The 17110-nt window shown below is 40.7% G+C and overlaps 1 protein-coding gene across 1 annotated transcript in view; it reads right to left on the reverse strand.

Annotated features, from left to right (window-relative positions):
• The window catches only part of FRMPD4 (FERM and PDZ domain containing 4), a 114854-nt gene that overhangs the window by 65396 nt on the left and 32348 nt on the right, over positions 1-17110 (reverse strand). The window contains exons 2-3 of the mRNA XM_075176352.1: positions 5053-5213; positions 814-916 (exon numbers count right to left, since the gene is read on the reverse strand). Coding sequence (XP_075032453.1) covers positions 814-916; positions 5053-5213 — 264 coding nt within the window. The remainder of the gene's footprint in view (positions 1-813; positions 917-5052; positions 5214-17110) is intronic.

The raw sequence follows: 17110 nt of genomic DNA on the forward strand, positions 1-17110 counted from the left end.
GAAAATACAGAAACAAAACTGGTGTCCAGCAACGAGGCTACTGGAATTTAAAATAATTATTTTTATGTTTAATTTTTTAATTACTAGTCATTTTTTCTATGCAATGCACTAACATATCTTGTTACTCAAAACGCAAAGCTTATTAGGTGAACCACATCACATCTTTTTCCACATCCTGAGCATTTGTCAGTCCCTGTCCTTTCTTTCCTTTTACATCCCATTACAAATATTGACATTTCTCCTTTCCTGCACTTTCCACAATCACTTCTTTGTCTTGATTTCTGCCTCCTATCTACACAGCCCTGCCTGCTCTTTTCACACAACTCACCTACCTGCAATCCACCCAAACACTCTTTGAGCTTCCCTACATATTCCCACTTACATGCACCCATCGCTCTCAAAAAATCACCCCACCACATTTTCTTTCTTCTTCACATAAGACAGACCTGACTCAACTTTCTTCATGTAAAAAAAAGCAATAGAGCAACAGTGACTGGAGCTGCCTTGCTCCAGGAATTATCTTTTCAACAACCCATACCAAAAATAAATACCCAAAAAATACTATTCCTCTTTTGACATCCAAGTATTTTGGAGCTGTTCCAATATTTTACTATATTTTTTCAGCTACTCAGAGGACATTTAAGAGGACACTTCATTTCAATACTAAAATACTTCACCATTCTTCATTATGACTAAAGTAACATTATTTTCTCTTTTCTTAGCCATGAGAAGGCAAGACTTGCTGTATTATCAAATGACTGCACAGGCAATAACCCACTGGGTTCATAGTTTAAGTGACAGGACATCAACTACCTGACAAGGTCGATGACTCTCTCCCTTGGAGCAGTGCTGACTGGCTCATCATTAATCATTATGATCTGATCCCCTGGTATAAGCTTTCCTTCAGAGGGGCCGCCTGGAGATAAATGAAAAAAAAAAAGCATAGGTTAGCAGACCGTTGTAAATGCACAGACACACTCTGTTGTTCACATATTAGGAGTGGTTTTTTCTTCAACTAATGGCATGTCTAACACTAACACTATTTCTGACATTACCAGTACTTCCTCATCAGGAAAATCTTGAAAGCTAGTGGCTTAGCAGCTTCTACTGAAGTTCCTCAAGTTAAGTTCCAAACTGACATCTAGCCACCTAAAAATAAGGGCTTGATTTTCTGGAGTACCAAAAGGACCCATAAGAGGTGGCCTAATTCACCCTTTAAGGTGTGATCAACCATACCTTAACTCATCCCTGATCGATGTTTGTCTGATATTCTTGTAAGACCACCCTGAGGATGACTCCTTTTCCTGTAAATAAATGATCTTGTTTAACTACTGTTAAGATCAGGAAGTCTTTTTCCTTGGTGTCTACACCAGATCTTCCTTGTTGCAACACCTTGTTTCTGTCCCAGGCAAAGTAACACTGGAGAACATCTTATTCCTCTTTCCTGTGAAACATCACTTACATATTTGAAAGTCATTTGCAGGTCTCTCCTCTGACTTTTCTGTTCTGGGCAAAACAAAACTGTTTCCTTCAATCTGAAGACAGTAAATTTCTATACCTCCAGTCTCTGAGTCTCTTTTCCTCTGGATTCCTACCACTTGGTGAACACAAGTTTTACGTACATCCAAAAGCATTGCCACTTTCAGTTGGACACAGATATTTAGCATTAGTCTGAGTAGACAATCAGATGTATACGTGTCTACGTGCTTTGGATTCTGACACTGCTGAAATGCATATTGAGTTTATGCTTTATAAAATGCACATAATACTTTGCTTCTCAGCACGATTACATGCCCAGAAGAGGGTGTGTCATCGCAACTGCGAGTGAAAAGATATATCTTCTCTAGCCTTCGGTCTTTAAACTCTGCAATGATGAGACATAAAAAACCCAATAATATTATATTACCAATATGAAGATAAAATCTTAAAGGAAAATGTTTCAGTATCAAACTCAATTAATTTAACAATTGAGCTAATGCTGTTCCTTTCCTCTGTTTGGTTTCAAAACTTCACTTATATATCCAGCATAAATGGATACAAATCCGTGTAGAAGAACGTTGTCCTGAGCTCATTTGTCTTCCTATTCACTTGGAACAGAATATAGAATAGAATAGAATAGTTTGGGTTGGAAGGGACCTTTAAAGGTCATCTAGTCCAAGCCCCCTGCCGTGGGCAGGGACAGCTGCAACTAGATCAGGTTGCTCAGAGCCCCGTCCAACCTGACCTTGAATGTTTCCAGGGATGGGGCATCTACCACCACTCTGGTCTGTTCCAGCGTTTCACCACCCTCATTGTGAAAAATTTCTTCCTTATATCTAGCCTAAATCTACCCTCTTTTAGTTTAAAAGCATTCCCCCTTGTCCTGTCACAACAGGCCCTGCTAAAAAGTTTGCCGCTGTCTTTCTTATAAGCCCTCTTTAAGTACTGAAAGGCCGTCTCCTCGAAGCCTTCTCTTCTCCAGGCTGAATAACCCCAACTCTCTAAGCCTTTCTTCATAGGAGAGGCATTCCATCCCCCTGATCATTTTTGTGGCCCTCCTCTGGACCTGCTCCAACAGGTCCATGTCTTTCTTGTGCTGAGGACTCCAGAGCTGGACGCAGTACTCCAGATGGGGTCTCACCAGAGCAGAGCAGAGGGGCAGAATCACCTCCCTCGACCTGCTGGCCATGCTTCTTTTGATGCAGCCCAGGATACAGTTGGCCTTCTGGGCTGCAAGCGCACATTGCCGGCTCATGTCCAGCTTTTCATCCATCAGTACCGCCAAGTCCTTCTCAGCAGGGCTGCTCTCAATCCCTTCCTACCCCAATCTGTATTGATACCCAGGATTGCCCTGATGTAGGTGCAGGACCTTGCACTTGGCCTTGTTGAACCTCATGAGGTTTACACAGGCCCACTTCTCAAGCTTGTCCAGGTCCCTCTGGATGGCATCCCATCCCTCAGGCGTGTTGACCGCATCACTCAGCTTGGTGTCATCTGCAAACTTGCTGAGGGTGCACTCAATCCCACTGTCTATGTCATTGATGAAGATATTAAACAGTACCGGTCCCAGTATGGACCCCTGAGGGACACCACTCGTCACTGATCTCCATCTGGACATTGAGCCGTTGACCACTACCCTCTGGATGCAACCATCCAACCAATTCCTCACCCACTGGACAGTCCACCCATCAAATCCATACCTCTCCAGTTTAGAGAGAAGGATGTTGTGGGGGACCATGTCAAAGGTCTGACAGAGGTCCAGATAGATGACATCTGTAGCCCTTCCCATGTCCACTGATGTAGTCACTCCATCATAGAAGGCTACTAGGTTGATCAGGCAGGACTTGCCCTGGGTGAAGCCATGCTGGCTGTCTCAAATCACCTCCCTGTCCTCCATGTGCCTTAGCAGAGCTTCCAGGAGGATCTGTTCCATGATCTGCCCAGGCACAGAGGTGAGACTGACTGGCCTGTAGTTCCCCAGGTCTTGCTGTTTTTCCTTTTTAAAAAGTGGGGGTTATGTTTCCCCTTTTCCCGTCAGCGAGAACTTCACCGGACTGCCACGACTTCTCAAATACGATGGATAGTGGCTTAGCAACTTCATCTGCCAGTTCCCTCGGGACCCGTGGATGGATCTCATCGGGTCCCATGGACTTGTGCACCTTCAGGTTCCTTAGAAGGTCTCAGACCTGATCTTCTCCTACAGTGGGCGGCTCTTCATTCTCCCAGTCCCCACCTTTGCCTTCTGCGGCTTGGGCGGTGAGGCTCAAGCACTTGTCAGTGAAGATCAAGGCAAAAAAGTCATTGAGTACCTCCGCCTTCTCCGTATCCCGGGTAACCAGGTCTCCCATTTCATTCCGGAGAGGGCCCACATTTTCCCTGGTCTTCCTTTTATCCCTGACGTACCTATAGAAGCTTTTGTTGTTGCCCTTGATGTCCCTGGCCAGATTTAATTCTATCAGGGCTTTAGCTTTCCTAACCTGATCCCTGGCTGCTCAGACAATTTCCCTGTATTCCTCCCAGGCTACTTGTCCTTGCTTCCACCCTCTGTAGGCTTCCTTTTTGTGTTTGAGTGTGTCCAGGAGCAACTCGTTCACCCATGCAGGCCTATAATAAACACCTTTTCCAATCTGAACTTTAACATAAAACTACATTAATAATGCTAACTTGGGAAAAAAGAACTGTCTGGATCTAGTTCAAATATTAGTTACGCCACCCATTTCATCTGAAAGCAATACAAATATGATCAATGCACACACATGGGTAAATGACAGCAGAACTTCACAAAATCGATTTTGCCTCTCCTCTGCTCTCTGCGGAGGTTCCGGAGAACACAGCGAACAAGAGCAAAATCAAATCCCTGCCCTTGGCTCCAAAGCAATTTTGCATAAAAGGGAACTTCTAAGCATAGAGAGCAGGAGCCCTGCTATTTGGAAGACTGAACAGTCCCAGGTCTGGTCACCTGTAAGTTCAAAAATACCACAAACCTCTAACTTTCACTTCAGGTAAGTCGTTTAGGGATCTATTTTGACCTGGCTTTTTGCCACATAGTTATACAGAAATATTCATTTCAAAAAAAAAAAAAAAGCCAGCAATAACACCCCCTTTTTCAAAACCAAATATTATATTTAGAACCAAATATTATAGTTAGAAACCTAGTTTCTCCTTAGGAAGCTGATGATAAAAAGAATGAAAAATATGTAAGTTTTAATCTCGCAACTCAACATACCTCTTGAAAACGCTGATTCAATGGCAATGAAGGTGACATCAAACCAATAGAAACATAACAGGGAGAAGACCTTCTTTCCTTGAATGAAATGGGTCAAGTTTTTTCAGGCAAACAATAGTAATGGCTCAGAGCAATAACCTAAAACTGGCTTTTTGTTAACACATTTACATAACATTCAAAAATGAGTGCAAGGAGGGAAACTACTCAGTAATACGAGGCTTAAAACCTTACCTAATATTTGTGATCACTTTGCCTGAATATTTTAACAGTACTCAGATTTGTAACTGTATTTCATCTCAGTAGATTAAGTCGAAGTTTGCTTTTGGGGTCAGGTGGGGAAAACATACCTGGTGTTACTGAGCGTACAACAACTGGCTTTTCACTACCAGCCACAAACCCAAATCCTAGCACAGGATCCCTCCTCATTTCCACTTTCCGAGGGGCTGGAGGGGTTATTTGGCAGCTCTCTATTCGAGGGTCTTCAAATGTGGCTGATTGTGTCATGTGACTGTGAAAAAAATAAAAGATGGAAAAAGGAAAAAAATCATTAAAACATGATTTTGTGGTATCTACTTGAGCCAAGCAATTTCTGCAACGATATGAGATGAATACCTGGAATGTTCTCACTATAGGAACAACAACATCAACTTAATAATTTTCTATAAGATTGTCTTATACGTAAAGTAATAATGCTGCTGGCAGGTCTCAAATACTAATCAATAGTATCAATCTATAAAGAGGTCTCTCTTTGACAGCATACATTTAATCATACCTCATATATGAAAGAAAAATAACCCAACAATAAAGCCTTTGTCATCTGTGCTTGAATTTTTTCATTCTTCATTTTTTGGAAGGGAAAAATAATAGTGTGATCTACTCATAATGTAAAACATAACAATTAGAGTTTGCCAGCCTTTTGCAAGAAGAGAGGAACACATTTAAATTCAGTTTTCTAAAATGTTATGCAAGTTTCCAAGCTGAGACCTCTCAAACAGACTACTTAAAGCACAGGTAACAGCTCTATATTTACTACTTGGGCAAACTCTCCAAAGTCACTCCAAACTGTTCCAGGGCAAAAAAACCCCAGATATTAAGAAAATATATTTATCAGCAATTACTAAAATGCTTTACTTTCAGCTACAGTGTTATGACAAAGCTTACTTATTGTATGTCAAAGAAAAAATTCTCATGGCTGGAGGGAAAGGTCTTAATTTTTCAAGCAGAAAATAGAAATGATGAAAGCTATCCAACATGACATACCCATGAAAGAGGTCATGGTTTAAAAGCAGAGAGACTTCTAAATTAACCTTAATAAACACTGAAATGTGACTGATGCTGTATGCAGACTAAACTGGAACATACTTTGTATTTGCCACCCAATGCCTGGAGCTCCCCGCTGAATCACAGCTGCCAATTCCCAGTGCCAATTACACAGACAAACAGACCACTCCAGTGTCATACCCTTCCAAATGCCATCAACTGAACTCATATGCTTCAGGAAACCTAGTCACCACTGCAGACAACAAACAATACCTGGTCAGCTTAGCATGAAGACAGACTACAGCTCATGGCATCAGTTATTGCAGTCTTGACAGAGCTCAGATGGTATTTGTTTAAAGCTGCCTGGCCAGGAGTTAACTTTTCTTTTATCTTCAAGAGACTGTAAATCTGCAGGTGCTGAACTAACTCCAGCTGTCGGTGGATAACGCAGTAGACAAAGGGAGCCAAGTCCCAACCCTGTCTGCAGGGAGGGCACAGGCTCCTGCGCTGAGAAAGGAAATGGCCAGGTGCCCAACCTAAGAACACCACAAAGGACATCAGAGAGGCAGGTATCCCTACAGCAGTAGGCAGTATCATCAGTGTGAAAGTTGGTCTCCTCATAAAAAATTAACAATAGGAAAATCAAGTAATTTTCCCATACCCTTGATAATCTTACATATAAGATGTTATAATATGAGACTAAGGGGACATCCCGTGTGACCAGCATTGTTGCTCTCACCTCCTGTCCCTTTTCCACCTTCAAATACAATTCCCTGAAGAAGTCCAGAGAGGTGGTCCATAAGGAGAAAGGCATCATTCAGAGATCTGTTTTCAGCATCAATGACATGCAAAAACTTCTCTGATCTTTCACCAACACATACACCTTGGACATGACATCAATTTCCATTCTCTCCATGGTCTGCTTCTATTACTGATACACAGAAGAGCAGCAAAACCTCGGTAAACTCTCAGTGGGAGTTTATTCCTGTGACTGGATTTTTCTAGGGCTTTTCTTCAAAGAAACTCTCTATCGCTATCACCAGATTCAGTCTGCCTAAGAGTAACATGCTGCCTTTTTATGCATATGATCAGAAGTAGCAGAAGCTACTTCCTTGCAAAAATAGGAGAGAGAACATCTCTCTGCTCTCCCAGTATCTGCATAAGGTGAAACCAGCAGAGAAAATATATTTTCTTTTATTAGGTAGAGCATCACATCTGATATTTCATTCTCCTCCTCCTCCTGTGCCTCCAGTTTTTGTCAATTAATTTTAGATAATTTTCTATGATGTTTATTCAAAAGAACTGTTAGAAAATCCAGAGTGTTTTATGCAGACTCTTTACAAAATCTATCTTCAAGACCTCCCAGCCACCCTCCTCTCCATCAACTCCTGTTTATGATTTGGGCTTCTAGGTATTCAAATATTTTGTCTTTCAAATGGGACACTTTCTGAGGTGTCACTGGTATTTCAAAAACGATCTATTTCAACTTGTGAACTTTGCTTTGGCAGAGAATACGAAACTCTGCATCTGTCACCTCTTTTAGGTGACAGCCTTACCAAACTTCCCACAAAGCTAAAATGTTATATTTAATAATTTCTTCCTAACAGCTGTAATTGGGGAACTATGAGCTGACGCTGTCTCCAAAGAGGAAATGACATATTTACAAGCAACTTGAAAATACCGCTCGAGCCTTTGAGAACTACTTTCCTGCCATTGTACATCCTCTCTCTTCAAGCACTTGAACTGTAGTCTGGTTTGAAAACTAAATCATGAAGAAAAAAAAACCAAAACAACCCCCCAAAAACCCCACCAACAGCTGCACTTCAGATAACAAATTCCAAGAGCACATACAGAGATTTGCTCAAAAGAGCAGCTTTGCTAGCGGATGCCTCGCTCCAGCCGTTGCATCAGCTCGTACTGAGAATCTGCAGCAGCACAGCACCAGTTATTCAATGCCTAGGCAAGAGGATCAGTGAGGAACGGTCCATCACGATTCCGAGTGGCGCAGCAGGTTTCATTGATTTTTAAGGTTATCCACCTTCAAATATATCAACTAAAAAGGCTCTGCATCTCACGCTTCCACAGCTTGCTGCATCAGATATTCTTGTATCATTCAGTACGTTGGAAGTGTATTTCAAGAGAGCAGCAAGATATATGAATATGATCCCAGAAGAGATTAGATGAATACTTAAAGCTTTCTGTGATGGTATGTTGTCAAACGTGCTTCCTCCTGTGGCTAGTCCATTATTGAGATGCCAGTTGTAGTACCATAGTTCAAGACTAATTCGAATTTTGCATTAATTGGAGGTATTTGATCTCCATCTCAGCTACGGAAAATATTGACTCCTGAAGGATAACTATGCTAAGAGTTCTAAACCAGAATCTAATAAACTTGGACTCAAAACAGCCACCTTGGGGAACCTTACACAGAGCATCACTTAAACAGTGAAACATCTTATAACTCCAACACTGCAAACTTCCCATTTGCTTCAAACACAGTAAAAAATGCGTTTAGATGGTACTGTGCCCAGATTATACCTAAAGATTTATTTTTCTGAAGGAAAAATGGAAGAAAAGGAAACAGGCTAGGATTTTAAGTATGAACTGTTCTTTCCACATACACAAACACAAGCTGCCCTTAGATCACCTTTTCAAAGAGATACTTATTTCCTACCATTTTCAATGTCTGAGATGAGTCTCTGCTTTACAAAAGGCTATCTTCTCTGATGTACTCTTATTGTGAGCAGTGGGAGACAGCTGCCATTATTAAGGAGAGTAATTCTTAGAGAATTTCTTGAACATAGATTTTATATACCAGCCTCTTCTGAGAGATAAACTACCAGCTATGAAAAATCATAGCAGAAGTGTAATTCCAAGTACTTAACGCTCAAAAACTCTCTGTGGCAACTACTCTACTCAAAAGAGAGGGTAACAGGGGAAACAAGAAAGAACGCATCTGAGTGTGCATGCATCGACACACAGAGCAGAATGGAGGCATTGCAGGGTGGTATAAAATTGTTCTGCACACTCAGCCCCAAAGGGGCCTACAGTGAGTGAAGGAGGAAAAAAATTAGGAAAGAAGAGTACTTTGGGGAACGCTGACCGGCTGCGACTAGGCAGACAGCACCTGCAAACACAATTCAACTGTCCAGGACATTATGGGGAGCCTACGGTAACAAGTGCATGCCTGAATTCACGCTTGGGAAAGTTGGAGGTATGGTTTAAGGCTGGCACTTCGAATCTTCAGATCATAAGCTTCATAATGATTAACTTGGTAATGCTTTCTATGGAAACCTTCTTAGTATTTTCCTCATTCAAATTACATGCTGAATAACCCAAGGAATATCTAAACAAAGACTGTAAAAATGACAGCTCGATTTAATAATGCATATTAGTAATTAAAAGCAAAGTATCCGAGCACAATGCTTTGGATTTTGACGTGTCATTCCCTGACACTTCGGGATTAATGGGCTAATTCTGAGAGGTTTGTCTATGGTGGCTAAGAAAAGCCTGTCCTCAGCAGGCTGAAATTTGTTAGGCAGGAGTTTGCATTTCCACAGGAAAATGGTTAGGGGTCTAACTCTTCTAAGAAACTGAAAACTACGGCATGAATCCAGCGACCCTGGTTATGATAAACATTATTTTGGAAAAACGTAACAAAGGCACCCAAACAACTTTAGCTCCATTCTGCAATGACATCCAAAAACAAGAGCAGAAAAGGTGATACCTCAAGGTGAGTTTAATACAGCTGCATGCCCACAAACACTAAACCAACTTAACTTTAATCAAATAGCTGTTGCATCATACCATGACAGCATGGAGACAGGCTGCATTTTGGTGTTTCATTTTGTATTTCCATATTACAGCTTGTTTCAATTACTTGAAAGGTTAACACCAATTCTCAATGCTGAGGGTTTCAATCCTTAGCTTTTAAATAGTTACAATATCTCTGGTATACAGATTGATTTAACTACAAAATAGACTCTGTTTTGACTTGAGACACAGCAGGTGTAATCCTGGTCAATGATGGAGAAGAGCCTGGAAATGTCAAACCACTCATGGGCTGATGAGTGGAAGTGGGCAAGGAGGATGGAGATAAGGAGTTTTTATCAAAGGTTTAATTCAGAAATAACAAAACCACTTCAAATTGTTGAGCGCTGTTAAAATCCTGTCTCATTAACTCGGAGGAGGTGGAGGATCTGCTTTGTTGATTGCAGTTGTGATTTTCAAAAAGACCTATGCAAGTTAAGGACACTGAACAAACCTTTATTTACAATTGTCCATCTGAATCCCTGAGACCATGAGACTCTGCCCATCCTGCCCCGAAACTACATCTTGGGTCACACTCTATTAAGAGCCTTGGGTTGTGCACTCAAAATTTCCTTTGCAACTGGAAGTCGTAGAAGCTACTGCAGCAACAAAAAAAAGATTTGATGCTCACTCAATTGCCTGTCTTCAGGAATTAGCTGTAAGTAAAATGGCTCAAGACTCGAGACAACATTATGGAAACTGATAATAACATGAGGGTATTTTGTAGTTTCCCCCTTGATAATCTGGAAAGACTATCAAAATAAGGACAGTTAAAAGGAAACTGTTATAGGTGAAAACAAACACACAAACTCTCCAGAAGATGAAAAATTGACCTTCATTTATTTCTCTTAACTAGTAGCTAAATATGAAAAATGATCTCCTTCCTTTCTTCCTTCTCCTCTCAAGTTCCTGGCACCTCTCAGTGTACCTCAAGTTAATTTATTTTCTCCAAGAAATCCCACAAGAATTATTAAGAACTAGGACACAAGTGTCAAAAACATGCATCAACTGTATCTGTCTTCTAGTTGGAAATGACATTTCAGAAAAGAAGTGCCCAAATAGTTATTCCATTGCTAAGTAAAATTGCTGCTCTTACAGAGAATCTGGTGGCTTGACAAACCTTTTGCTCCATTTTGCAGCAAAACAGAGAGTCGCTCACAGCTCCAGAGTTCTTTTTAGACATATTCAACAGAGAAGTGTTTTATTTTCAGCTGTTCAAAAAGGAGTCAACTTTTAACACTTCAATAAAATATTCCCTACATTTTCACTGTTTTCGTGCAGGTGTGTATGTTGAGAATTCAATATCACAGTCACAAAATATAACTGGGAAGATTTATCAGATATTTTTTTTTCCTTCTTTCTTTCTAGGACTATTTTTCTGCCCCGGTGTCAATTCTATTTTTTTCATAAGCTTCTTCAGCAGTTAAATCCTCTAAAGTCAGGTCATTTTATAGCACCCTAGAAAATGTTTGGCATATGCCATCTGGATGAACATATGGTAAAAATGTAATTAGAAAGAAAAAGGTTCGCTGGTTTCAGAAGAAGTTGGTGACAGCTTTTTGATAAAATTGGATACAGGGAAATCTGACACGTAAAAAATATCAAAATCCACTCTTCCTTCACTGCCGGGCATGATGTGCAATCTAAAGCAAGACAAAGTGAAGCAAAATCGCAGTGAATAAAACTGACATGAATACAAATTTAGAGGGATAAGAAGATTTATGCTCAGCTTCAGGCAGGCACTGGGAGAAATACACTGAAAGTATATTTTACAATAACAATTAGCACCCTCATACTGAGAATATTACATGTGTAATATGTGAATGCTTCTGCAATCTGCATATACTGTATATGAATGCTATATATTGGGAAGAAAACAAACTTCTATACTTGAATCCTACGAAGACATGGAAACAAGCCTCAAGCCCCAACTGCAGACTAGCAGTTTATTTTGAGTTTTGTATCTACAGATTGCCAGAGAGGTTCCCTTTTATTTTCCTTCTCTCAGGATGGCCACAAGCATTTCTGGAGCTCTGTCACGATGAACATTGAGTTTCCTGCCTGCTGTATTGAGATGGGGCTTTTCAGGCACCAGCCAAATAGCAGAAATTGCATAGAAACATCTCGGTGAAAATTGGTCACAGCGAAGAAGGGGCCACAGAGGATGGGAAGGAAAGATATGAAGGGACCCTGCGGGGAGGAGTTATGAATATCACAAGATGAGTTACAGAACAAAAAAAGGACAAGAGTGAAAAAAAAGAAATGGTTTTCAACATTTGACTATGCTAGAAAAAAACCTCAAAGGAGAATCTCTCCCAAAGGAAGAAAATAGGAGCTCCCAGCAACACTGGCCACCTGAATGCTGGAATTGCCTCCTCTGTAAGCAGAGCATGATGCCAGCCTTTGCCTTCCTTACTGCCTGAAATGCACCGCCAACACTGCTGCACTGACAATGAGTATGTCTAAACTGCATCCGTACACATATGGCATATAATGCACGCTGACAGCCCCCCCTTAATGTGTAATTATGCTGCTACACACTGTACTGAATGGCATCTCTGCATCCAGTATTTTTTCCTGGCAACCTTTTCCCACCAGGGTGACGCTGGTTTCAGCAGAGATGCTCCCGGTTTGGAAGCCTGTAAGTGGAAGGAGATTCAGTGGCCCACTCTGTTGGCTCGAGCTGGTTTTCATAATCAAAGGAAGCTCACAAATTATTCATATATACTAGACTGTGGCCGAAGAGCCAACTGCCTCCCCCAAGCAATTCCAGGGCAAGCCCCGTGCTGGGGCTGCGTGGGCACAGGGAAACCTCACCATCGGAGGGAGCAAGGCAGCAGGAAAGGCTGGGACTAACATCAGCTGGTTATGTCAAGAGTCCCAAATGCACCACCAACTGGGCCTTGCCTTTTTCTGGAATAAAGATTTAGGACCCCACCAAGTCACCGGCATTTCCCTCCTGGAAGGAGCCTTTCAGCAAGTTGGCTCTCGCGTGTGCAGCAGGGGCTGGTGGTACAGCTCAGGGAGGCAGGGTGTTTGGCCACCTGCCTGGCCCAGGTCCTTCAAGAAGGAAATCATGTGAGTTGTTTTTGTTAGAAATCAGAATTACTGGCTCTCCTCCAAAGCAGGAATTTCTCACACTTATTGGGGCAGGATCTGAAGTACACCTTGTTTTTTTCCCCACAAAAGGCATTTTTCTTTATGTGATCTGAGCAGCTCCATTTAGGATAGCGAACTACCTTGAGGCCTTTAAAGATGAGCTGAAATGTAGCTTTTCATTATCTTCTATACATGCAACAATAAACCCTGTTGCAACTAAAGACACAGCAAGGGAAGAAAAAGACTGACTGAACTGCAAATACACAATAAATTCATTTGGGCCGAAAGCGTCCTCTGCAAAACAGACCTAACAATTCCTATTCATCCTGCTTTTGAGAGGTAGCCCCATCAACACCGATCTGTCGGCTCCTGCCTAGCCGAGCTCTGCAGCAAACACCATGGACCTACGCTGAGGGCCGCCAGCGTTTCTCATCCAGCAAGGAAAAGGAGCTGCCATCTCCAATTCAGTGTGAACGATTTGTCCAACTGAAATGCTAAAAAAAGAAAGGGGGAGGAGAAACATCGTGGAAATAGCTTCTAAGGTGCTGATTAGATTAGGAAAGCTCCTGACTAAAAAAAATCTGGTCTGGTGCAATGCTGGAGGCTTGCTTTAACATGCACATGTCGTTCTCTGTAAACGCTAAGTGTGGGTACCCTGCTAATGTGGTAAGAAGATAGAATCCAGATTTAATGTGCCCATTATAACCCCCTGGTACAGCTGGGCTTGGCATGAACAAACAGCTGAAATACCAAAGCCCCTGCTTCAGCATCTCTGTATCTGTCTAACTCCTGGTAGCTCAATAGAGTTATGAGCATATGGAGATAAGCACTTACAACTGAAGTAAAACGCATTTGTTTCTCCTTTGAACTTAATCTTTCTCATTCCTTCAGCAACTGAATGGATGAGCAGGTCAAAGAAAGCGCTCTGAATTATTTTCTGATTTCCTTCCTTTTCGCAGTTTACATTGGAGGGCTCCTGAACCAAAGCCAGCCCTTCTGGTGGTACCACATCAAGCCAGCGTTTCATCTATCACCTCTTCAGCAAAACACAGCCTTTCTCAGGTGAAAACTAAACATCAGCTGAAAGCAGCAATCAGGTGAAAGTAGCAACATACGGGTTAGCAGATGCAAAGCAGGCACTCAATACTGCAGTTGCCTAGTTTATCCACAATCACATATTTAAAGGTTCAGGGATATAAACGACTGTATCATTCTGGTGGGTACAGCCCTCTGGAAACAGGTTGGAGAGTCGACTTCAGCAAAGGGCAGCACAGGAACCCAGTTGGAAATGTGAGTTTCTCTGGGTTCAGAGGCACATGGAAAAGCAATCTCTATGTCAGTACAACAAGCTGTCTCCAGTTTCCCATGCCGGGCATGAATTCTCTTCCCTGGAGACTCAAGCACAGGGAAGCTTGCTTAGGAAGTTGCTTTTATCAAGAAGTCCAACTTCTGCATTGAAGCAAAGAGTGCAAGAAAAAGCTTTTCCTTCTCCAGCTACCAGACAGAAGTGAGTTTATGTAAAGCGAAAGCGATCTACAAACAACCAAGGTGTATGGAATGACTTTAAAAGATTTTCATAGTAACTCATAAAAGCCCCAAAATCAAGCCTTCACGTTCTGTGAGTCTTCGCAGTCAGTTTTCAAAGCAAACTTCTAATTCTATAACAACTCCGGAGAAGGCCTGCAGGAGAGGAAAAGAGAAACCATCTCTTCCCTTCCCCTTTCTTTTAACAACATACAAATAGAGAGGATTACCCTTCTTGACTGCTGATTTCGCAGTGTTCCGTTCCAACTCCTCAGAAAATGCAAAATGAGAAAGAGAACTTAATTGAAATAATCTAGAATGACAGATTGCACTGATAGGAGGTAAGGCTGCCAGATAGAGCTGTCATGTGAAAATTAAACTCCGCATATAGAATGAAGAAAAAAAATCAGGTACGTTTGATCTTTTTTTTATCTGATAGATTATTCGCTATACTTCAGCACAACATGGCTGAATGATTTTTCTGGGCCTACTTTTTCATTTCAAAGTAAGTTGCTAATCTTTCTAAGTGTGAGCACTTCTAGCATCCACAGGGTATTTAATATACTTTAAAATTAGGGGTGCTGGTGATCATATTTCAGCTTTATTACATCCAAAAAGCTTTCGCTAAAGCCTGTGGATAATTTCTATTTACCTAGACATGAAAAAAAATGCCCAACTACTAATCCATTATGTTTGACAGTATTTATATAAATATTATTAAAGACAGTTTGCATGGTAAAGATGTACAAGAAACATTACCTCCTTGCATTCATAACCGACAGCAAGCTTCCTCAAGAGGTAATGGAGCTAAAAGGAAACATTTCAAAACAGGCCCCTTGGGGTTAAACTGGATTGACAGCTGTGCTAGGGAAGCCTATTCAGATAGAAACCTCCTACTTACAGGTAAAGAAAAAGGTCAAACACAAGTGTCATCTACAGTAACCTTGATCAAAAAAAAAAAAAAAAAAAAAAAAAAAGGAAATGAAAATGGAAGCTGCAGCCAGGCTGATCAGCATATCAAATCTCCCTGTTCATCTCGATAAGTCCCAATTCACTGTAAACAAATAGTGGAAGCTCTTAATAAGGCAGGCAAACTAAATGTGCCAGAACAAGAGTTCAGACACTGTGGAATGAAGGTCATGGGTTTTAGTGAAACACTCTGATTTCAGAGCATAAGAAAGAGAAAGAAAATGCTATGTTAGGGACTCGAAAAGGAGAAGGCTGTATATCCAGGTGAAGTTGGGATGTTTTGTCCCTGGCAGAGTCAGTACAACAGAATAACAAATACTGATCACAAAATCCTACATGCAAAACACAGGAATTTATTGAGCCAGTTAATAATCAGCTAATGTCTAACACATCTTTAGTAATATTACTAATATACCAAATATATATGAGATTATTGATACATTTTAATATAAATATTTATTATGTAATCTGCTAACATAGCCAAACTTTTTGTTCACTTTAGCAGTTTCTAACAGAAATCATAATTTTAGGTGAAATTCCTGTGAGGTTTAAGACACTGGGGTTGTGCCCTTTTCCCACAGAGAAAAACAAAGCTTTACAACTTCTGAAATAAAATGAGAAACAAATAGGCAGAGTGAGCTGTGTAACTCTTGTCTACGCAGTGACAGTCACAGACCAGTGTCTCATAAGCAGAGCAAAATTATAAAGCCAGAGAAGAAAGGTATTTGGAGACATTTTTTCTTTTAATACTGCATGTTGCTCTCCTACTATTCTTCACCTATCACAAATATTTTTTTCATTTTTAAGACAAACTTACCATTTGGAGAAAAATAGAAAAAATGACTGAATTAAGGAATGAAATTTCTTCTGCAATATATGCAGCACACACTGCTTCATGATTTTCTCTTTTTCCTATTGTAAATAATACAGAGTAGAGCTTCACAAGGCTTCTAAACAGACATTTAATTTTGATGAGGCAGAAATATGAAGATTTTAATACAGCATTTTTGCATTTTAAAAAGAGCACATAAAACTCAAGTTTAATTATCATCGCGTTATAATTGGCATAATCTTACAAAAAATGCAGTCTTTATACATGTAATAAACTCCTAACAAGGAATGTGCGACAGTTAAGTGGCATAAATATGCTTAATGTCAGAACTTTCTAAAGAAATTAATTCTACTGATAGATGATTAAGTTCTACAAGCTTCACCTTTGAACTCCGATCAACATCTTCGAGACATTTATAAAGATAACATGCAATTCTGCAAGGTCTTGAGAACTCACTTTTCCCTTTAATCTCCACTGTGGGCACCAAAAAAGGGACAGTTATTGTCACCATCAGGTCTGACAGAGGGCAACCACAGCCAGTGTTACCGACACCTGCAAGAGCTCCAGTGGTCTAGAAGAGCTGCCCCTCCTGCGTATCAGGGAGAATTTATCATTAACTTCTGTATTTATCATTAACTTCTATCAGACTTATAGTTTTCAGTTAATTCCAAACTATGACAATCCTACTTTAGAGTTCAGAACAATTCTACAGATGGTTTGCTTTTTGGTTAAGCCACAACATATCACTCTCTTCTGAAATCTAAAAGCTGATGAACTGCAAAACCCAATCTCATGAAAAACATGAGATTAAAGGCCTTCAAAGTTTCAGAACTGAAAACGTACAAAAAGTATTTTAGAATATTGATTTTTTGGATGAAAAACAACACTGGTGCATTTCTAACATTAAATAC

Source organism: Calonectris borealis, chromosome 1 (assembly GCF_964195595.1).
Source record: "Calonectris borealis chromosome 1, bCalBor7.hap1.2, whole genome shotgun sequence".
In the NCBI taxonomy this organism is placed as follows: domain Eukaryota; kingdom Metazoa; phylum Chordata; class Aves; order Procellariiformes; family Procellariidae; genus Calonectris; species Calonectris borealis.